We start from the raw sequence: 24,397 nt of genomic DNA, 5'->3' as shown, positions 1-24,397 counted from the left end.
ATAGAATATACAGATGTCAAGATATAATGTACACTTGAAAATTATATAATTGTATTAACCAATGTTATTCCAATAAACTTAATTTTAAAAAAAGGGGGAAAAAAGTTTAATTAACAACACACATATGCACAGAATAAAGAAAATAGAATACTATAATTAAAAAAGATATTACTTGAGATTATGGGTAATTACATTTTTTTCAATGTATGCTACTCTGTGTAGTCCAGATTATTCTCAAATACCCAGCATGTAGTGGACACTTGGATATTTGTTAAATAAATGCATCATTTTCTGATTTTCTTTATAACCAGAAAAAACAATTACGACATTCTCAGATTTTACTGTCCTTATCCTTTTTCTCACTCACCTTTGAAAGATTTCATACCCTCCAGTAATTTTTTCTCAAACACCTTTTTATCAGCTGTAAGATAAAATACTATTGACTTTTTGGCAATTTGTAAAAATCAAAATGTTTATTTTCAGAAAGAGAAAATTTAAAAATTTATCAAAATTCATTTTCAATGAAATAAAAAGTATTTAGAAAACAAAAAAAGAGAAAATATCAGAATGCAAATAGAAAATATTAGATATCAGGTTAAGTAGTATTTCAGATTTTTGTTCCAAGTATGTATGTATGTATTGTATTTCAGTGTAATGTATTTCTTAATGTGGATAGCAAAGTTTGAAAACACTACTTTAAAGGTTATTGCAGTAGAATTTTTGTTTTAATAGGCTTTATTTTTTTTAGAGCAGTTTTAGGTTCACAGCAAAATTGAAAAGTACAGAAATTTCCCATATATTCTATTGCAGTAGGATTTTATTTATGATATATAGCTCACAATATCCCCATTCTTTTTTTTTCTTCTTCTTTATCCCATCTGTTGACATGGGCCCATTAGATTTTACCTAATTTTACCTAATCAGACTGTGGAGAGTCTACAATGCCAGCCTGGCTTGATAAGGCAAACTAATGCCATCGTAGGTTCTTGGCAGAGGATATGTGGAAAGGAACGTTGAGGAAGTAGCAATATACAGGAAAGTCTGGGAGGGAACACTTGGAGGACAGGAGCCCTGCAGGAAGTTGTCTTGGAGTCCAGGTGTATAGGGATGATATCCTGAATCCATGTGGAAGCAACAGTGAAAAGATGAGAGAGGACTGCATCAATCTAAAACATAATAGCTGGTCTGCCAAATCTGGACTCTGACCAGGGGACAAATGTCACAGAAGAGCTTGTATGTACTATTATATTTGACCATATGGAAGAACAGCTCCTAGTTAAAACAGACCAGCAGAGGAGTAAGCCTCAAAAAGCCATATACTCATACCTCTAATCAAAATCCCAAGGGATAAAAAAAATTATTTGGAAAAACGATTCTTAAGTAGTTATCTGGAAGAATACTACAAGAATAGAAAAAAAGTTTTGAAAGAAGAGTGTTTATCAGTAATAGATCTGTAAATAGGAGTCTCTCATTTAATATAGGTAAAATCATTAAAATAATGGGATACTGATGTAAAAATAGATACACAGACCAATGGAACAGAAAAGAGAACCTAGGAAAAGAATCTGGTCTATATAAGAATTTCACATCTGAAAAAGGAAGAATTAGCCCAAATCCTTCAATGAGCAGTATCTGGACAAAAGACCCTCTAGGAAAAGGAATCAGTTTAAATTTGATATATTTTATACCAAATTAAGTTGGAAATAGATGAAAAAGACATAAAATATGAAAATAATAATGAAAATGGATGAATATTTGTCTCATGTCTGAGTCGGGCAGGTTTTTATAAGTACAGAGTCAATAGAAATAAATCACTAAGGAAAAGATTAATAGCTTTGAGTATATTTAAAAAGAAAAAAAAAAACACAACTTCTATACATAAAAATAACTCCAAACAATTAAGGTAACTAATGGATGAAAAACATTTTTCATGAACACGACAGATAAATGATTATTTTTTCTTAATATAGAAAGTGTTAATGCAAGTTGATAAGAAAAAATGATTTTCCCAATAAAAAATAGACAGCAGTCTTGGAGTATGAAAAATAGCTCGTAAATGTGAAAAAAATTCCTCCTTTAAGGAAATAAAACTCATAACAATGAAAAACCATTTTTCACTGGTCTAAATGGAAAAGTTTTTTAAAAAATTCAATACTTAAGTATTGAACACTCTCCTTCAGTCTGTCCAGCTTTTCATACCAGAGGATGGCATAGTTGTTCTGAAAATCCATTTATCAGTAAATGTCAGGATCCTTGATGACAAATTTATGTCTGTTGACATAGTAATTCTACTTCAAGGAACCTCTTTTAAGGCATTGATCAGAAATGTGAGTGAAAATTTATAAAGGAAAATTCTTATTACAGCATTATTTATAGCAAAAACACAATAAACAACTTCAATTTCCACAGTAGGAGAATTCTTTAAAAAATTTTTATGTTTATTATTTGTTTTTATGACATCTCCACGATGGACCATTATTCAACTCTTTAAAATGATATTTGTAAAAGCTTCTTTAAAGACAAGAGATGGTACCTTTGGCTTTTAAGAGAAATGTGTTCTAAGGCTTTGTAATTGAACCAGTTCAGGTCTACTTCTTTAGCATACCCCTGGGTCTCTAGCAGATACTTTGAAAGACACAAGTATAGGAAAGAGAAAGGTAAATAACTTCTTTAGACCTATAGGAATAAGGTAATTTATAAAAGCTGAAAATAAATTCTGTCACCAAAATAAAGATCTTTACTATGTGCATCGTTAAGTTGTAATAACCGAAAACCTAAGTTATGAGGAAGAAAACAAATTTTTTTCTATTATGTGAGTTAATGAAGCACAAATGAATGCTGGATTCAAGCATAGACTGAGGGATTCACTTTTACGCTATAGCCTTACTGTGCATTGAAACTACATTGATGCATTTTATGAATTTTTGGATTACTTGTGAATGGGAGAATCCACGTGAAATTGATTACCACCATTTACAATTTAAATGCTACAAAGCCAGCTATAGAACTGCATATACAATATGATATCAGTTATGTCAGAAAAAGGCATGTATATACATATATATACACACACACACACACACACACACACACACACACACACACACAGGTTAAAAATAGACTGGAAGAAAATGTGTACTCATAGTTGTTACCTCTGGGTAGTATGATTGAGGTTGATTTGGTTTCTTCTGTATACTTTCAAGTTGTTTTTAGTGATCATATTTACCTTATATATAATCAGGTAAAAAAACCAATTTTTTAAAGTAGCACTCTTATATAATACACTCATTTTTCCTGAGCCTTAATAAATGCATGTAAAAATGGAACTACCGTATGACCTAGCAATTCTACTTCTGGGTATTTATCGAAGAAAACAAAAACACTAATTTGAAAAACATATGCACCCCCACATTCATTGCAGTATTGTCTACAATAGCCAAGACCTAGATGTCCATCAATAAATAAATGGATAAAGAAAATGTGATGTACATATGCACACACACACAAATACAATGGAATATTACTTAGCCATAAAAATGAATGAAATCTTGCCATTTGTGACATGTTGATGTATCTAGAAGGTATTATGCTAAGTGAAATAAGTCAGACAGAGAAAGTCAAATGCCATATGTTTTTACTCATATGTAGACTCTAAAAACAAAACAAATGAACAAACAAAATGAAGCAAAAACAAACTCATAGATACAGAGAACAAACTGATGGTTGCCAGAGAAGAGGGGGATTGGGAGGTTGGGTGGAAAAGGGGAGAAAGATTGAGAAGTACAAACTTCTAATTATAAAGTCATGGGGATGTAATACACAGCATAAATAATGTAGCCATTAATATAATAACTGGTGATATATGGTTGCTAGACTTGTGAGTGCTTTTTAAGGTGTATAAATGTTGAATCACTATGTTGTACACTTGAAATTAATATAATATTGTATGTCAACTAGAATTTTTAAAAAATGCATGCTGCTGTTTTGGGGGTGTGGGGGGAGGGTGTTCAACAAAGCCCTCTGTAAGCATTCTTCTGCTATCAGACATTCTACTGAGCTCCAGAGCTGAATCACTTAGCCTGGATCCCAGCACAAGTGAAGTAAGTGCCAGGTGCACAGGCTGGATGATATTTTTCTTCCTCACTCACTGATACCCTCTTGTTAAAATAATTAATGTTTTATGATGATCCTTTCTTTGATATGAGTTAGAAAATTGGGCATACAATTTATTGAGCTGTTTCAAATCTTCTTCTTTCAGGCGATAGACAGGAGAATGACAAAGAGAACCTAAACTTGGAAAATTATAGGGGCCAGGGACCTTCAGATGCTTCCTGTCATGCCTCAGAAGAGGCACCTTCTCAGGCTTCCTTGAGTGGCCTCTTCAGTGAGGATGGGCCGAAACACTTTGGAGAAGGCGAGGATCCTCCTGAAGGTCAGGAAAACCTTCAGGATGAGGGGATAGGGGGACAACTCTCTCAAGAAAGGAATTCTGGGAAGCAGCTAGGTCATCATTTGCCTAATCCTTATCCAGGAGAACTGTCTATGCTGTGGCTTGAGGAGAAGAGAGAGGCCTCCCCGAAAGGGCAGCCGAGAGCCCCCATGGCCCAGAAACTCCCCACCTGCAGGGAGTGTGGGAAAACCTTTTACAGGAATTCTCAGCTTGTTTTTCATCAAAGAACTCATACCGGAGAGGCATACTTTCAGTGCCCCACCTGCAAAAAAGCCTTTCTACGGAGTTCAGACTTTGTGAAACATCAGAGAATTCATACAGGAGAGAAGCCCTGTAAATGTGATTACTGTGGGAAAGGCTTTAGTGACTTCTCAGGATTGCGCCACCATGAGAAAATCCACACAGGAGAGAAACCCTATAAATGTCCCATCTGTGAAAAGAGTTTTATTCAAAGATCAAATTTTAATAGACATCAGAGGGTTCACACAGGAGAGAAACCTTATAAATGTTCCTGCTGCGGGAAAAGTTTCAGCTGGAGCTCGAGCCTTGATAAACATCAAAGATCCCATTTAGGAAAGAAGCCCTTTCAATAGCCATGTCCTCTTAGCCTATTTTTATCTCCTGGCCCATTTAAAAATACTTAGCTCTATCAAGAGAAATTGCATCTTTTAGAGGATATCCCTATTTTGGGGGGTAGCGGAACGGATTAGAGAGGACAGTACTTGAACATGGTTTTGGACTTGGACGATATATGGGCCTGTGGACTGGATTTTATGCTGGTTTAATATCTTGCTTCTGCATCAGTAGAAAGAATTGTCTTCGTCTTTCACCTCATCTCTTTTGGGAAGAGATGGGAAAAACTATGACTTGGAGATCCTGTTTTAGAAGTGCTACCTGGGAAGAGTTTAACTGGATTAGCCATAATTGCAGTTTATGGGAAGAACTTTGGATCAGCCCTTTAGAACTGGGGTTCTAGAGCAGGGCTTCCATTACAAAAGGAGGAGCGTAGAAGGCCAATGAGCTCATGCGTGTTCTTTGTCATACAGGTACAAAATTAATGTCAAGTGTCCCCTGTTTTAAATAAACTTAGAGCTTGTGTCTGAAGTATCCACTGTGTGTTGATTGTAACTCAAAGTGCATTTTCTCATAAAGACCCTAAATGGTAGTTGAGCTTCTAGATCATCCTGAACAAACATATCAAGTTTTTCAACCAGTTGACCAGTGACAGGAAGGCTCTAGCTTGGTGCTCAGGTGTGAGAGCTTGGCCAGTGCTGGGCATTCTTGGTCTCAGGTAAGTCTGTCCCTGGTGTCCACTTTCCAAGCCTATCTCCCACTTTAAGCTGCCTCTTTTTCTCCTAGCATCCCATTTAGACTATCGTTTTTGCCAAAGTGTTCTGTGCTTTAAAATTATCTTCATTATTTTATTTCGTAGGTGTTAGGAAGAAATCAGTAGTATTGATATGATTTGTAGTACTGTCCAGAGGTTTATTAACACATATAACTAACCTTCCCACTTGTCCTTTTCTTCAAAAGTTACATTCCCCAAAGTGTCCTGCACTTATCTAGTAAAACTTCCACCTTCCTTCCATCTTGGCCTTTCCCTTGTCTGTTCTTATTTTACTATTCTTGATGAGGATCAGGGAGGATGATAATAAGGAAGCAGACAGACCTATCTCTGAAGACAGATTAACTTATAGGCAAGAAACTGCTGGTTGTTGGCAAACAATGGGAAGTACATTACTGGTTGATGAGAGGAGAGACAAAACTGAAGTTGCAATTCCTGGATTCCAGAGGCATTTGTTAACTCTCTTATAGCATGAAGATGAGGAATATGGCTTCTTTTTAGAGGATGCAGGAACCACGGGGCGGAAAGCAAGAAAATCATCGAGGAATTGTCATTAGATTCTGCATTCTGCATAACAGATTTGTAGAATGGTAGAGTTTTATGTTTTAAATCAGGAGTTCTCAAAGTGCGGCTCCCAGACCAGCAGCACTGGCAATTTGTTAGACTTAATGAATCATAAATTCTGAAGGGTGGGGCCCAGCAATCTTTGTTTTAACAAGCCCTTCAAGGTATCCTGACGCCTGCTCAAGGTAGTAATTAATCCAGAAAAAAGTCTCCGTAAGGATATGTGGGAATAATGATCCTAGAAGGGATACTGGGCCCTCCAGACTCTTCTTGCCAAACAAGCCTCCCCATAGAGCTCTTTAAAAATCATTAAAACTGTAGAACTACTTGGATCCCAGAGAATATATATTCCACAGAGGAAATTCTAGTAAACTTCTAGGTTAAACAGCTTTAGGTGAAGAGTTTCTCCTTGGGTCCCTCCTAATCTGACAGATGGTAGAGATATATAAAAGGAAACAACCCATCATTGACAGTTGTGTTCTCAGCAAATAGTAGATGTTAGATAAAAATTTATTGAGTGGATGTATGAATTAATGAAGGATAAATATTATATATATACTTTTCTTCTAGAGTAGTGATCAGCAAAATGTGGCCCACTGCCTGTTTTTGTAAATTAAGTTTTGTTGGAATGTGGGCACAGCCATTTGTTTATGTATTGTGTGTGGCTGCTTTGGTGTTCCAGTGGAAGACTTGAGTAGTTGCAACCAAACAGTATGCCCTGCAAATCCTAAACTATTTACTATGATCCTCTACAGAAAAAAGTTTGGTGACCCCCTGGTCCAGAGTAATGTTTCTCAAACTATAATGTGCATAACAAGCTCTATAGTTTAATAGAGCTTGTTAAAATGCAAACACTGATTTATGGGTGATGCCAATACCACTAGTCCATGGAGTAGCTGGGAGCTAGAGCATTGAGAGCAGTGCCGTGTAACAGTATTAGGGCTCAATTATTTGTGGCTTGTTTCTCCTGGGATCTTTATTTATGACTCTGCAATTCTCAAGGCTTGGACCAGACACAGTTGAAGAGTAAATCACTTTATTAAGGAAGGTTCAGTGTTATGAAGTGCCTCTTCCCTAGCTCCTGGGTCCACACTCCTCCCGCTCAGCCTCACATTAGGCACTTGTCTCTGAGTTCTCTACAAGAATTCTATAGAATTGTGAGTGCTTATGATTTCTTATTTTTCTCTGTGTCTGTGGTTACCACTCATCCACTTGTCCCTCTGGGAAGTTTCCAGCCCAGCCTTGTTTTCTTGCTGGCTCTGCAGAAAGCTAAACTTGGAGAAGCAAAGCTACTCCAGCTAGAACCCATTTAGATGGATTCTCCTTAGTCTTCAGGTTGAAAGTCCACACATAGGTGGGTCCCCGCTGACAAGTCTTGTACACAGGACAAGGATAGACACTGCGGCAATCCTGCTTATCTGCAGGAATGGCCTTGATGAACATCACAGGCATCGGAGGTGTCAGATCCTTCAGCTTTGCCTCTGTAATGATCCCAGCCTGAGGACAAGAACATGAGAAGAGCCATCTTAGGTCAGACCCAGAATCCAGCCAGCCAGCCACCTCCTGGTAGAAGACCTAGGAGATAAGACTAGGAAGGATTGGCTGCCTTTTTGCCTGCTCCCTTATAGGTTCTCTAAACAACCGATGATATAATGCATCTGATGTGGGAAACATATTGCTACTGTTTTCTGGACGAAATCACATTTCGAAGATTTCCAAAAGCTGATATTTATTATATACAAATTAATCCCTTTGAAGCTCGAATCTCTCCTAGTTTTATTTTTTCATTTATTTATTTCATAAACATACTGAATGTTTGTCAGATGTCATTCTAGGTGATGGGTATTTACAGATGAGTAAGACAGCTACCAGCAAATACTTTAGCTTTTAAGATTTTATGTCCTGTTCTAGTTTCTTATGTGACATCATCCACGCTCTAGGGCATTTTGACTTTTTGATCAGAGGGAGCTATGTTCTATCTTTACTCATGGAAGAGGGGTCTGGCCTTTCTGTAGCTTTCCAGTTGGGGACTCTCTATGGTTTTCTGAGATGTCTCAACTGAGATGTCTACAGCAAATTTTTCTATTAGACTTGAGAAATGTTCTAAGGAAGAAACGGGTTCCTTCATTAAATATGCTTGGGAAATGGCGCAACCATACCCTGGACTTGAAGCTTTACAGTGTGCACTAGCACACTGAAGACACAAAGTCCTAGCAGTAAAGAAAACAGTTTAATTGTATTTAACCAGACCCTTTTCTTTGTAATCTGTTTATTTCCCATTGCACGTGTGTTTTCTAGAACATACTTCGGGAAATGCTGATCCAGAGTGGTTCACAGATTCCTTGCCTATGTCCAGGTGACTCTGAGTCCCTTACACTATGAGTTTGATTTATTTTCCATGAAATTTATTTAAAGGTAAGGATGTGTCTCTTCAGTTCTCTTAGATGTTTCTATGAGGCATGATGAGTAGCAGAACTAAGGGAAACAGTGGGAACTCCCTTGTCCCCCATAACTGAGTGTTTATGGCAGGGTGTGGGAATAGGGGTAGAACCTTTATCCCCCCACGTACCTTAAAAGCAAACATTTTAAAATGTACAATTAAGTGTTTTTAAATGTGCAATAATAATTTTCTAATTCCAGAACATTTTCATCACCCCTAAAAGAAGTCGTAACCATTAGCAGTCACCATAAGTAGTGGGGTATTGACATCATATCTAGTTATTATGCTTGAATTCTCTATTTGGCATATTTTCCCCATATGTTTACTTTTAACCTGTTTGTGTCTTTGAATCTAAATTATGTGTCTTGTAGAGAGCATATAGTTGGATCATTTTTAAAAATCTATTCTGCCATTCTTTGCCTTTTAATTTTAGTGTTTATCCATTTACATTAATATAATTGCTGATAAGGTAAGACTAACATCTGCCATTTTACTATTTGTTTTCTAAAGCTCTTACTCCTGTTTCTCTATTACTGCCTTCTTTTGCGTTAAATATATAGTAGAATACTATTTTAATTCCCTTGTTATTTCTTTTACTGTATTTAAAAATTATTTTCTTAATAGTTTATAAATTAACATCTTATAAAATGTTTCAGATCAATACCAACTTAATTTTGGCTGTATACAAAAAAACTTACTCCTATATAGTTCTATTCTTCCCCTTTCCTGTGTTTAAGAACTTGTTCTTAACTTGTATTCCATCTTTATACATTTTACGCCTATCAGCATAGATATAATTATTGCTTTATGTGATTGTCCTTTAAATCAAGAGAAAAATGAAAGTTACAAGAAAAAATTCATTTATATTGTCTTTTACATTTACATATGATATTAACTTCACTAGTACTCTATTTCTTCATATGGACTTGAGTTACTGTCTAGTATTCTTTCATTTCATCCTGAAGGACACCCTTTAGTATTTCTTGTGGGGCTGGTCAGCTAGTAATAAATTCTCTCTCACTCTTTTTTTTTTTTTTTAAATCTGTGAATGCCTTAATTTCTCCTTCATTTTTAAAAGATAGTTTTGCTGGATATAGAGTTCTTGGCTGACGATCTTTTTCTTTCAGCACTTTCACTATGTAATTCCACTGCCTTCTGGCCTTTGTGGTTTCTAATGAGAAATAAGCTATTAATCTCATTGAGGTCCACTTGTAGGTGATGAATTGTTTTTCTTTTGCAGCTTCTAAGATTTTATCTTTTTCTTTTAACAGTTTGATTATAACATGTCTTGATATGGATTTCTAAGCTTATTCTATTTGGCTTTTATTAACCTTCTTAGATGTGTAAATTAATGTTTTTCATCAAATTTGGAAAGTGTTGGCCATCATTTCTTCAAATATTCTTTCTCTCTTTCTCTTCACCTCTGGGACTCCCACTATGTAAATGTTGGCATCCATGATGGTGTCCCTCAGGTCTCTATACTGTTCATTTTTCTTTATTTTTTTCTTTCTGTTTCTCAGATTGGATAAATTCAATTGATGTATTTCTAAGTTTAGTGATTCTTGCCTACTAAAATCTACTGTTGAAATCCTCTACTGAATTTTTATTTCAGGTATACTTTTCAACTCCAGAGTTACTATTTTTCTTTTATATTTCTTTATCAATATTCTCTATTCAGTGAGACATTGGTCACATACTTCTCTTTAGTAATTTAGACCCAGTTTCCTTTAGTTCCTTCAATATATTTAAAATAGCTGATTAAAAGTCTTTGTCTAGTATGTCCAGATTCTGACTTTCTCAAGGACAGTTGCTGTTGACTGCTTTTTTTCTGTTTTCTTTTTTTGTTTCTTTGCATGTATCATAATTTTTTGTTGTTGTTGAAAATTGAATATTTTAAATAATAAAATGTGACAACTCTGGAAATCAGATCTTCTCCCTCCATAGGGTTTGTCATTTAGTGACTTTTCTGAACTGATGCTTTAAAGCCTGTATTCTTTGTCATGTGTGGCCATTGAATGATTGGATGGATTTTTAAAAAATGCCTGGAACCAATAAGTCTCACAATCTTTGGTCAGGAATTCTCTGTGTGTGTTTGTTTGGGGGCATGCCTTTAGTGCTCAACCAGGCAGTTTAAAGCTCTGCATTAGCCTTCACTTCCTGATTCCACACAGCCTCAGTGTTAGCTAGAGGTGAGAACTTATGGTCCCCTCAGGTCTTTCTTGAGCATGTGCATCACCCTGGTCGTGTGCCCATCTCTGCACATGGGCATGGCCTTCTAGGTTTCCAAGAACATGTTGGAAGTTCTCTAAGTCCCTCTGAACATCCAATTTTCTAGCTTCTCTTTTAAAGCTTTTTGGTTATCTTATGATTTGTCCCATTTATACCTACTGCCTCACGCTAACTTCAGTATCTTTGATTATTTTCAGTAAATGCCCTTGGGGAAAGGCTGTTGCCCTGGATGAGCTTCAACTCAGGGCAAATAGAGACAGACTTGTGAGTGGGGTCTTCCATGAAACCATAAGACAGGAAAAATGATTATAGTTTTCTGGGAATGGGGCTTCAAAGGCACTACAACTCCATTTTACTTCATCTGGTGGCTGCTGTGCTGCTATTTTTATGGTGACTGTGGCCTGTTGGTTGTCAAGGCTACCATAGAGTCGGGGAGTAGGGAATGGGAATAGGACAAGTTAAAAGGCCCCAAAGCTTGCTCTTTTTACTGAGATTCAGCCATTTTTTTTTTTTTTCAACGAACACTCCTTGGATTGCTGAAAGCCTTTGGTTAATTTCCAGAATTCTGAAAAAGTTGATTCTGATAATTTTTTTTTTTTGGCCAGTGTTGTTACTGTTTTATGGAGGAGAGGACTTTTGGATATCCTTACTCTTTCATTTTTGCTGAAATCTCTCTAGGATAGACACTGTGAGAACAAGAACTTTTGGTGGGCAGGTATTGCTTTTTGGAAAGTTTTTATAACTGTTACTTAGAAACAATTAATGAAAAATTGGAGGTAGATGATTGGAATCATTTTTTTTCCTCAGGCTGTTTCAACACTGTTCCACTTTACTATCCTTTCTGTTGGCTCTTGATTGGTTTTCTAGGGCTGCCGTAACAAATTGCCACAAAGTTGATGGCTTAATACAACAGAAATGTTTTCTTTCAATTTCTAAAGGCCAGAAGTCTTAAATTAAGGTATAGGTAAGCTTGGTTCCTTCAGGGGGCTCTGAGGCAGAAACTGTCCCATGCCTCTTCTCAGCTTTTGGTGGTTTCTGGCAATCCTTGGCTTTCCTTGCCTTGTAGTTGCATTACTGAAATCTCTGCTTCCATCTTTACAGAACATTCATTCTCTTCTGTGTCTCCAACATAGCCTTCTTACAAGGATACCAATCATTGGATTTAGGTCCTCTTCTACTCTAGTATGACCCTATTCCCAAATACGGTCACATGCTGAGGTTCTGGGTGAACATGAATTTTAAAAGGACACTATTTAATCCATTGCAGTTCTATAAGTATATTTACATGGACTTCTAGGGTCTTCTAGTTATTTTAACAGTTTTTCACCATTAGCTTGATACTGACTGCTAGGCATAGTTTAGTGTCATTTGCCAAGTGGGATATTTGACTAAGCATTCCTTCCAGATTATGTGTACAACAAATGTAAATTTGTTCTAGAGTTATCCATCGTTGTCCATGTCATTTATCCTAGCCATCTGTGCTTGTTTGCCAGTTTCCTATCCATGATAAACATCTCTAATCTTATGGCAACTCAAATTTTTATTAGCCTTCAGTGAGGAATCCTTTTAAAATATCACTTTAAATGGTATCTACTGGCTCTTCTTTGCTGAAAGGGGGACAATGTAAAATGTAGAAGGGGTTTCTGCCCTTCTAAGGCTCACAAATGAGAAAAATGGACCAGGGAGGTAAAATGATATCCCCAGCAGCAGGGATAGCTGATTCCAACACTTTTTGAGTGCTCCCTATATGCCAGGTGTTGTTCTAAGTATCTTGCATATTAACTCATTTAATTTTCATGACAACTCTATTTCTCCATTTAGCAGTTGAGTAAAATAAGATTTGGAGAGGTAGAATGACATCCTAAGGTCACAGAGTAAATAAATGGTGGTGCTAATCCAACCAGTCTGGTTCCAGAGCTTTTAACTGCTCTATTTTACTCACTCTGCAAAGTCTTTGTTCTTTTCACCATCCTGGTTGCATGAAAAAGGCTTGCCAGCCTAAAGGGAAGGTTATCTAGGTCAAAAGATTCACGGGCATCCCTTTTAGTAATCACACTTTATAGGAGGCAGTATGCAATTCAATCAGCCTACAAAGGATGTCCCTTGGCTCATCCGAAGATTTACCTGTGCATCCCAGCGAGCACCTTCCATGAAGAGGCCATGGATATAGGCCCCTTCCCGAGGAGGGCTTCTGAATTCCTCTCTGTTCTTCTTTGTCACCTCACATTGCAGAGCCATCTGGTCCAGTGGCCACTCATTCTTGTGGGCAATGGACTGCATTATGGCAGTCAGGAAGGACTGGGGGTTGAAAAAGCCTGTCAGCCATACAGTGGAGGGCATTGCAAAGTCACCTATCCAAGCTTCCAACTCCTTGATTCGGCTGAGGAGATCCAAAAACCAGCCTGCCAGGCCTGCTGTGGAAGGGTAGGCTCGCCTGGCCCAGGACTCTGGCACTGTGTCTAGGTACAGGGCGTTCTGTAAGTTTTCCATGTCACTGGTCATGGTCAGCTCCCCCTGAAGACAAAGAACGAGAGGGAAAAGTGAGGGGGCAGCAAGTCTCTGCAAACAACTGGTCTTAGGGACCTCTGGCTCATAGCCCTCAGAAAGATAGGTGATGACTCCAGGGCTGGGTGACACAAAGCCTGTCTAGTACCTGATTTGCAAGGTGTATCTCAGAGAGGCTGGTTCCTTAAAATGCTCTCTACTCCAATGATATCAGAGTCTATACGTATCTACTAGCAGTAGTGCACTGGTCCACTATGGACCTCAAACCACCTGCATGTTCCATGCTTATTCAGTTTCAACCCTACCCTAAAGCTTGGGCTCCATGATTCTTCTCCAGCCTTTGCATGCAGCTTGAAACACAAGGAGACAAAGCCCAGAGGAACTATATTTCCTCAGATCAAGGTTTTCCTTCAGAAATCAAACTATTTAGACATATAGTAAACTTTAAGGGACCCTCTTCCAACAGCTAGACAAAACCTGTAAAGAAAAGTTTACACTGAAAATCATTTTTAAATTAAACTTTGTAACTTTAGTTATGCCAAGTATCTAGCAATATTGTGATGGCCTCATCTCTACTGCCATGATTTCCGTACAAAGTTTAAGGTACCCAACAAGGCTTGTGTTATGGACTGAATATTTGTGTCCCCCTAAATTAATATGTTGAAATCCTAACCCCCAATATAATAGTATTAGGAGGTAAGGGCTCCTGGGAGGTGATTAGGTCATGAGGTAGAGCCCTTCCGAATGGGATTAATGTCCATATAAAGGAGACCCCAGAGAGCTCTCTCGCCCCTTCTGTCTTGTAAGGACACAGAGAGAAGACATCAGTCTGTGAACCAGGAAGTAGACTCTCCAGTATCTTGATCTTAGACTTCTCAGCCTCCAGAACTGTGAAAAATAAATTTCTATTGTTTATAAGCCACCCAGTCTATGGTATTCTGTTATAGCGGCTCAAACAGACAAGATGGCTTGGCTCACCCATTAAGTATAGACTGCTAAAATGTGAGTGAGGCCTAACTGGGGCCTGGAGTCACTCTGCCTTTGGGACGTGACACTGGCACCATAGAATTCTAGGTCTAACTCTCTTAAGTTTTGGAACCATCAAAAAAATTTAAGCATACCTTTCTTAGAATGAACATATTTCAGGTTCTTAATAACAGAAACTAACCCCCTGACTCCTGATTTTTACATAGGGAATAGACTAATAATTTCTTTATAAACGTCACAGAGTATAGTTATTACATGTATACTTTCTATATCATAGAGTCTGATGATGGCTAGACTATATTAAGATATAAATACCTTAATATTTTAAGGAAAAGCAAAACATCCATAATCAGACCAGTGTGAGATAGGACAGCCTGAATGAGTACAGCCTGCATTACAGATCTTTTTCCCTTCAAGTAAATGGCTTTACTACAGAGACAGAAAATAGATTTTGTTCCATGTGTCTGGTCAACTACATTGCGGCGGCTGACTAGACCAGGGTGAAGGATTCTGAGGCGATCTCAAGGGTCAACAGGAGGCACACCAGAGTTTATCACTTTCAGCCACCCACATTAGGTGAACAAAAGTTTCTTCTGGTAGAGTTACTTAAGAGTCTATGTAAATGAAAACTATTATTGGGTTAAAATGGAAATTTAAAAAGTTCTCTGTTTGGAATCTCCACTTCAGTGAAGACTTCTGAAAACAGACTGTAAAACACCAGTTTTTTAATCTGAGCCAAAATCAAGCTTCTGAAAAAATATTGTCTTCCTCATTTTTGCAGTTATGTGATAATTCATTATTATTACAACTTATAAAGTCCCCTTTAAAATAGCTGATTTTAAATAATATAACATTAAATATAATAATTAAATTTAGTGCAAAGGAAAAAAATATAAATGACCCAAGATGATAGAACTCCTTTATGAGACCCCATCTGTGTAACTTTTTCTTGCCTTATTGCACTATTTAGGACCTTCATTCCAATAATGAGTAAAAGTGATGAGGGCGGACATCTTTGTTTTCCCAGACTTAGAGGGAAAGTATTCAGTCTTTCACCGTTGAATATGATGTTAAGTTTTACCTTAGATGTCCTTTATTAGGTTGAAAAAGTCTCTTATTTTTCTGAGTTGTTAAATTTTGTCAAATGGTTTTTTTTTTTGCTTTTATGAAGATACTTATATGGTTTTCTTGTTTAGTACACTAATATGGTGACTTTCATCACTTGATTTTTGAATGTTAAAACCAACCTTGCATTCCTGGGATGAACCCCATATGACCATGATGTATTATCTTTTTCTTATATTGTATGATTTGATTTACAAATGTCTTGCTAAGGATTTTTGCAAATGTATTTATGAGGAATATTTATCTCTCATTTTCTTTTCTCATAATGTCCTTGAAATCAAGTTAATTCTGGCTTCATAATATTTATTGGGAAGTGCTCTCTCATCTTTTTATTTAAATTTAAATTTTAATTTTGAGATAATTGTAGACACATATGCAGTCATAAGGAATAATACAGATTTATGTACCCTTTACCCAGTTTACTCCAATGGTGACATCTTGCAAAACTATAGTACAATATGACAAATAGGATACTGATATTGATACAGTCAAAAAACAAAACATTTACATCACTACAAGGATCCCTTTTATAGTCACACCAACTTTTTTCCTGTACTTTTCTTTAATCCCTAGTAACCTCTGATCTAGTCTCCATTTCTGTAATTTTGTCATTTCAGGAATGTTATATAAATGGAATCGTAGAGTTTGAAAATGTTTGAGTTTTTTTTTTTTTCATTCAGTATAGTTCTCTGAAAATTCATCTAGGTTTTTGGATGTACCAAATAGTTAATTCCTTGTTATTGCTGATACTATTCAATGAAATGTGTGGTAAACAAAATAATAGCCCTTCCAAAGATGTCTATTTCCTAATCTCTTGAACCCATAAATAGGTTACCTAACATTGCAAAAGGGACTTTGCAGATGTGATTAAGTTAAGGAGTTTATAATGGGCAGATTATCCTGGATTATCAGGGTTGGCCTGATGTGATCACAAAGATTCTTGTAGGAAAGAGATAGGCAGGTCAGAGGCAGAGATAGATGGGCAGATGCTATACTACTGGCTTTAAAGATGCAGAAAGAGGCCCAAGGAAGGTAGCAGCCTCTAGAAGCTGAGAAAGGCAGGTGAGTGGATTCTTCTCTAGAGACTGCAGAATAAATACAGCTTTGTCCAAATCTTGATTTTAGCCAAGTGAGAAACATTTCAGACTTTTGATCTATAAAATGTTAAGTTAGTTAATAAATTATTTTAACTCACTAAGTTTGGGGTAACTTTCTATAGCAGAAATAGGAAGCTAATACAGTATGGATGTTCCACAGCTTATTTAACCATTCACCCACTGAAGGACATCTGGGTTGTTTCCAGGTGTTAGCTATTATAAACAAAGCTATGAACATTTATGTACAGATTTCTGTGAGAACATACATTTTTATTTCTCTGGGATAAATGCCCAGAAATGCAGTCGTTAGGTTGTACAATAGTTATATGTTTAGTTTCCTAAGAGAATGCCAAACTGTTTTCCATAGTAGCTATGTCATTTTATATTCTCACCAGCAATGTATGAACAATTCAGTTTATTCACATCCTTGCCAGCATTTGGAGTTGTTACTATTTTTTATTTTACTCATTCTGATAGGTGTGTAGTAATAGCTCATGATTTTAATTTACATTTCCCTAATGGCTAATGGCTAATGATGATGAATATCTTTTTGTGTTATTATTTTTCACTTGCATATTCTCTTCAGTGAAATGTTTTAATATCTTTTGCCTATTTTTAAGTTGGATACTGTTGAATTTTGAGCATTATTTATATATTCTGGAGACTAGTCCTTTTTCAGATACGTGGATTGCAAATATTTTTACCCAGTCTATAGCTTATCTTCTTTTTTTTTTCCTGTTGAAATGATCTTTTGTAGAGCAAAGATTTTTAATTTTGATGGAGTACAATTTGTTAATCTTTCATTTTATGGCTTGTGTTTTTGGTATCAGGTCTTCTAAGAATTATTTTCCTTCCCCTAGAGCTTGACGGTTTTCTCCTGTCTTTTTTTTTTTCTAAAAGTTTTATAGTTTTAAGTTTTACACTTGTTCTTGATCCATTTTCAGTTAATTTTTAAAAATAAGATAGACTTAGCTCGAGGTTAATATTATGTCAAATTACTCTAGCGCCATTTGTTGAAAAGGCTATTTTTTCCTCAATTGAGTTGCTTTTGCTCACTTGTCAAAAATCAGTTGGGGTATTTGGGGAGGTCTATTTACAGCTTCTTTATTCTATTCTACCCCTCCACAATATCACACAGTCTTGCTTACTATAGCTACATAATAAGTCTTGAAATTAGGTAAACTGCTTCCTTCCACTTTATTCTTCCTTTTCAAAAGAGTTTTCACTATTCTAGTTTCTTCGCTTTTCTATGTAAATTTTAAAAAATCTTTTCTGTATCTACAAAAGTTAATTGCTGGGATTTTGATAGAGATTGCATTAACCCTGCATATCAGTTTGAGTAGAAATAACATCTTTACTATGTTGAGTCTTCCAATCCATGAAAACTGTCTATTTATTTATATATTCTTTAATTTCTTTTGTCAGCATTTTGTAATTTTTAGCATACAAGTCCTGTACATGTTTTGTTAGATTTACATATACATATTTCAATTTTTTGAGTGGTTAAAATGGTATTTTTAATTTCAGTGTCCGTGTTTTCATTACTTGCATATAAAAATATGATTAATTTTTGTGTTTATCCTGTATCCTGTGATCTTCCTGAGTATTTTTGGTACTTTCTTTTAGTACTTTAATGATATTTCTCTACTGTCTTCTGCTTGTATAGCTTCCTACAAGAGGTCTGCTCTCATTCTTCTCTTTACTCCTTGGATTGTACTTTAATTTTTTATCTGGCTGGTTTTAAGATTTTTCTTTACTCTTGGGTTTCAGAAGCTTACTTATGAGATATCTTTACATAGTTTTTATTAGGCTTATTTTATGGGGCTTGTCAAGCTTCTAGGCCTATGGATTTATAGTTTTTATCTAATTTGCAAAAATGTGGCTCTTATTTTTTCAAATATTTTTTTCTGTTCACCTCTATCCTGCTCCAACCCTTTCCACCTAGGACTTAAACATATGTTAGACCACTTGATATTATCCCATAGGTCACCGATGCTCTGTTTACTTATTGTCATTGTCCCCCCCACCCCCCTTTTTCCTAGTTTGGATAGTTTCATTGCTCTGTTTTTATGGTTAATGATCTTCTGTAGTGCTTAGTTAGTTATTAATCCTCCAAAGTTCATTTTTTATTTCAGATAATGCATTTTTCATCTCCATACATTCCATTAGGATTTTTTTTTTAATATCTTTCTTTTTTCCATTTTTATCATGATCTCACTTCTGTCCATCTTCTTGGACCTATAGAAGAAACTTAGAACAATTGTCTTAACATCCTTGTCTGCTAATCCCATCATTTCTGCCATTTCTGGCTCCATTTTAATTGATTAACTTTTCTCCTGGCAATGGACCAAATATACCTGTTTCTTTACATGCTTGCAATTTGTTTACTTTATGTCAGACACTGTGAATTTTACATAATTGAGTACTGGATTTTGTTGTATTTCTATAAAGAATGGAATTTATTGAAAGGCTGGAATTTATTTTTTGCCTGTAGTTAATTCACTACCTGATACCTCCTGTTTTGTGAGTTCTTTCCTAGCAGGAGCACAATCTATTCTCAGCTCTGTGTGAGCTCGGAGAATTGTTCTCTCTGCTTCTTTCTGGTGGTTCTTTCTCAGATTTGTGTAGTTTCTTCTCACTTACATGCAGAGCAGGATCCGGCCAAAGCCTCAGGGGATGCTTCTACAGATCATTGGAGCTCTTGCTCTGGCAGCTGGCTTGGCATTCTGTCCTGCAAACTCTAGCTACCTTGGCCTCCATGAACTCTGTCCTTTGTCTCCTCAATTCAGCAGAACTTGGCCTCTTTCCTCAACTGTAGACTGGAAACTGCCTCCACATGGTAAGTTTGTGCAATGAGGGGCTCATTTAATAAAGGGAAAAATTTCTTGTTTCTTTTCTTTCAAGGATCACAGTCCTGTGATGCCTGTTGTCCAATATCTGAAAACTGACATTTTTCACGTATTGTATGGTTTTCTAAGTTAAGATAAATCTGGTTTGTTGGCCATAAACAGAAAACCAGATAAGTCACTTTAAATACCATTTCAATACTTTACAGAGGTTACTATCACAATTGTAAAATTTCCTTTTGTAATCAGTGTCTGTCTCTGGGCCAAAAAAAAGTCTAAATGTATAAAAAGAATTATTGAAAAACTTAAAGTCATCATGAATAACCCAAGTCAATAACTTTTAATGGACTAATTATTGTGTGTGTATGTAATTTTCTAAATCCCCGATTTATAAAGGCAAGCCTGTTGAATTCTTCATAGGCTATGCAGTATTTACAGTGGTGAACTAATTACTTAACAAAAAGATATATTCTGAGGACTGAATGGATGCAGTTGACCTCTCTTCCCCCTCCCTACATCACCTTTGTACTTAGATCCACAGCAACACAGAGAGGGCTATAGTAGTCCCTCCCGCCCCCCACCCCCCACTGCAAATATATAACAATTAGAAGCACCCTTGCTTGAGGAGTTCCTAGTTTAACTAAGGAAGTAGGGTTTGTATTTGTGGAAAGACTTGAGTGATGACTTAAGAGCAGTTTAAAAGAGATAGAAGCATAAGTACATACTAATCCAGGAACAGTGCCGGATGTCTATATAGTGCAGGTGTGGAAGAGTAAAGTGACCACAGTCAGGTGGGACTCGTCAGGGAAAGGTTTAGAAATAGCACACATTTACAGGTGTGTGTTTTTAAATTTTTTATTATGGTGACATTGCTTAACAAAATCTAGTAAGTTTCAAGTGTACAATTCAACAGTAAGGCATATATATATATTGCATTGTGTGTTCACTGCCCATTGTTAGATTTTTTTCCCGTCACCGCATACTTGACTCCTTTTGCCCCATTTACCTCCCCTCTTACAGGTGTGTTTTTAAGATAGGAAGAGCCATGGATAGACAAAGAGGCTAGGAGATGGCTATTGCAGACATCTGCCATGACAGAGCTGGGATCCTGCACTGTGCAGAGAAGGTAGTAGCTGAGCACAGTATCCTCTAGGGGGGCAGAAGGGCTGGGACCCCGGATCAGTGGTTCTTAACACTTCTTTTCTCACAAACATGATGGATTATGCCCATAAACAGAACACAGTTCCAATACCCAGTAGGAGATATATATGGGAACGCTGTACCTTCTGCTCAATTTTGCTGTGAACCTAAAAATGTTCTAAAAAATAAAATCTGATAATAAAAATACATACACTCAATACTTAATTTTTAACACACTTCTGAAATCTAAAATCATTTTGATAGCAGAGAAACATAAAATGTGTAACTTCGCATTCTTAAAAAATTCTCACAGCTGCTTATAACATGATTATAATTTGTTCTGACAATGATTTTGCATTTACTAATTGAATGTGCAAGTGATAGAGCCTTAAAGAATGTACTGTCTCTTAGGTTTTACCAGTTTGAGAGTGAAGCAGGAACAATTAAAGAAAAGAAGAAATCATTTGCTTTGTAGGTAGGTTTCTGAACTCAGATATTCCCATGACCTTGAGAAGAAGTAGAAATGACTAATTTTCAGAAGAGAGGCAGATAAAAAACAGAGAACACTGCCTTATATTCACTAAGTATAACTTGTGTCCCTCTCTTAGAAGAGGGATATATCTATAGACTCTTAGACAGCATTTCCTGAAAGGTGTTCAGAAAAAATTAGTTTACTAAGATGCGACTAGATTGGTGGAGGCTGGATTGGGAAGACAGGAAGCTTCTGTGGCCAAATTCTGGGTAACTAGGCCCTTCTTAAAGACTCAAGCTATACTACTATAGAGAAACTTGCTTCCATTTGTTCAAGCCCCAGTTTCTCAATCTCCTCCTGCCTGAATGGATCCCATGTTAACATCTGCATGTATTTGTTCACATGTCAAGAGTCAATGAAAAGAGAACTTGCAAAGAAAACACTGAATCCTTCTTTTTAAAAAATGATGCCACATTTCAGGGTCCTGTGATTTGCTTGCTCCATGTCAGCATTCACAGGGGTCAGGAGCACACATATACTACTTCTTGAAGGGCTGCTGGCTGCACCCTGTCCTATCTTTTTTTTCTTCCCCGTGAAGATGGTGTTTGCAACCAGCTTTCATTTGTATGAAACATAGGAGGTGAGGGGATGGGGAGGGAAGTGGAAATGATACGGGTTCCACCCTTTCTAGTCTGGCTTCTAGATTAAGGTTGACAGCAGCCCATCCATCTGGGTATTCCGATAGAGTGCTCCTGAAAGGCCAAAGGCATATGGGCTGGGGCAGCTGCCTGGTGGGTGGTGACTGTGTCATTAAAGGGGAAAAGCAAGGCACCCTTCTCAGACATGTGCTATTAAGTCAACACACAGTGGATCAGAATAAAAAGCATCTCCCTTACATGCCAAGCCATCCTGTGAATCCCTCCTGTTCAAGTCTCTCCCTTCTGCTATTTTTCTCTCTTGTTCTCATTTCTTGCAAGCTCAGCTCTCTCTCTTCCATAAACTTAAAAACTTTCCCTTCTCTGAACTCTGCTACCATCTTCTTGTACCTTTATTTTTCTGTAAAGACATTTGTTCAGCTTTTAATTCTATGCACTTGCCTTAACATTGTGCTTCACAAACTTGACTCATCACAACAATTACCTGACTGCTGGTTTAAAATATAGGTTTCCGGAACCCAGTAGGAATGGAGGGTGGAGATGGGAATGTGTATTGTGATAAAACCCCCAAGAAGTCTGATGACCAGGCCAGTTTGGAAACCTGTCCTAATGAGACTGTATTTGAATGACAGTATTTTAAATTAGAGATTGCTCTGTCTGTCCTCCAGCTTACAGAGGAACCAGGAGAAAAAAGCATTTTTCTGTCAATGCTGGTCACCTTTAGAAGTTTACTATATCACTATTACTTACCTGAGTCGGTCTGTTGCTCTGACCAAAGCAGGTTAAATCTTAGAGCAGGCTTAGGGTTCCTCTGTTGAGAACCTCTAGAAGGCTCTTGTCACCTCCAGTCATAATCCTACCCTTCCTCCAAAGCCCCCTTGATGCCACTTCACCTCAGAGGGCTTCCCTGATCCCCCATACTTGTTTTTTCCTATCTCCTCTCACATCTCTCTATGTGGCATTTAATTAATTCTGCCCTGTTTTATAATCCACTTTGTGCTTGTTTTTCCAAGATTGACTCCCCTTTCAGTCTCCTTCACTTGGGGGGCTGAAATTTGTCCCAAGAACTCATCAATCATCACTTTTTGCATAGACTGAAAGGAAAGAGAAGCCCTCCCTATCCCCTTTATCTTTGCCATGGCATTCTCTGATTCCTGACACCAAACCACAGAGAAGGCTCTTGGGAGGGATGAGTGAATGAATTGGAAGTTGAATGGGTAAATAGACTGTGCCAAATCACATGGATTCAATAAGCTACAATTGCAAAAAACTTACTCAAGATAATTACTAATATATACCTGCAAACCATAGTAATAGAGCTGCACAATGTGACAGGCAACGTCCTTGCTTACATTTGAGGTTGTTCTATGAAATGTATTTCATTTGATTACAAGCTGGTGCATAATTTAGAAATATTACTGAACACCGTTAGTCTTCAACATCCCTTCCTGTCACATTTCTCCTTATTTCCCTCCAACCATATTGAGAGGAGAAGGGAAATTAACAAAGTTTTAAAAATCCCACTAATCTAGATTTTGAAGCCTATTTCATAGTTTCTATGTGACCACATGTGAAGAAACTCACAGTTGTTTTTTTAATGCACACATGACCATGACTGTAGAATTCCAAGAGCCAGACCAGAAGGCAGCAGCACATCACAGCCCCGAAATACAGGGCTTGGCTGAGCTTTAATTGTTGGCTATAAAACTGGGTTCTCACTTTCCAGCTTTCTGGGGTCACAATTCTTTTAATAAATGAGATGATGTAAATTGACGACAGTCACCTTCCTCATCTCCTAAAAGGCAGCAAGCCTTCCTATTTGCCTATCATCCAGGTGAATAGTTAAAATCATACATATTAGGCTTTGTGCTAGGCACTTGACATAATTATCTTATGGTGAATAAAGCAAATTTGTGGTACAGTCATGGGGCCCGGCCCTCCCATGACCCAAGTAGAAGGGAGGTAGAAATAGTAAACATCTTCATTGCTCATTAGAAACCTCATAGTTTATGCAAACTTGGATCTTTCAGATCTTTGAAACAATCTTGAAGTTATAAAGGATAAAAATTCTTTCCTTTTCCATGATGGGGTGATAATAATACTATCAGCTAATACTTTTGTCTACTTACTGTGTAGTAAGCATTGTTCTAAACACTCTATGAAAATCAAATTATTTAATCCTAAAAGTCCTTTGAAGTGAACAATTATCCCTATTTTACAGGTGAAGAGACCGAGACACAGTATCTAAGTCACTTTATGGCCACACAGAGAGGAAATGGAAGAGCTGGGAGTTGATCCTGGGCAGTCTAGAACCTGTACTTTTATCACACATTTTTTGCCTCTCATGAAAGCAATTTCACCTATGTCAGTAGAAGACACCAGGGCATCAAGACTCTTATTTGGTTGTCACTCAGAGTATAGTTCCTGAGTAGTTTGCATACACTGACCAGCCAATTATAGCTCATTCTCACTCCAGCACAGCTTCGGGCTTCTAGACCTTGTTTCTTACCCTCCCTGAAGCATGAACAGACTCTGGTTTCT

The 24,397-nt window shown here is 37.0% G+C and overlaps 2 protein-coding genes across 2 annotated transcripts in view; one reads left to right on the top strand and one right to left on the bottom strand.

Moving 5' to 3' along the window:
- ZNF18 (zinc finger protein 18) overlaps positions 1-5,557 on the top strand; it is a 22,508-nt gene extending 16,951 nt beyond the window's left edge. Inside the window, exon 6 of the mRNA XM_023529852.1 lies at positions 4,235-5,557. Coding sequence (XP_023385620.1) covers positions 4,235-5,043 — 809 coding nt within the window. The 3' untranslated portion in view covers positions 5,044-5,557. The remainder of the gene's footprint in view (positions 1-4,234) is intronic.
- Positions 5,558-7,457: 1,900 nt separating this feature from the next.
- DNAH9 (dynein axonemal heavy chain 9) overlaps positions 7,458-24,397 on the bottom strand; it is a 327,356-nt gene continuing 310,416 nt past the window's right edge. The window contains exons 67-68 of the mRNA XM_023529851.1: positions 13,153-13,542; positions 7,458-7,856 (exon numbers count right to left, since the gene is read on the bottom strand). Of these exons, the coding sequence (XP_023385619.1) occupies positions 7,629-7,856; positions 13,153-13,542 (618 nt within the window). The 3' untranslated portion in view covers positions 7,458-7,628. The remainder of the gene's footprint in view (positions 7,857-13,152; positions 13,543-24,397) is intronic.

The sequence above is a fragment of the Pteropus vampyrus genome, unplaced genomic scaffold, assembly GCF_000151845.1.
Source record: "Pteropus vampyrus isolate Shadow unplaced genomic scaffold, Pvam_2.0 Scaffold44, whole genome shotgun sequence".
Lineage (NCBI taxonomy): Eukaryota > Metazoa > Chordata > Mammalia > Chiroptera > Pteropodidae > Pteropus > Pteropus vampyrus.
Note: the sequence above shows the minus strand (reverse complement) of the source record. Positions and strands in the feature narration are given on the sequence as shown.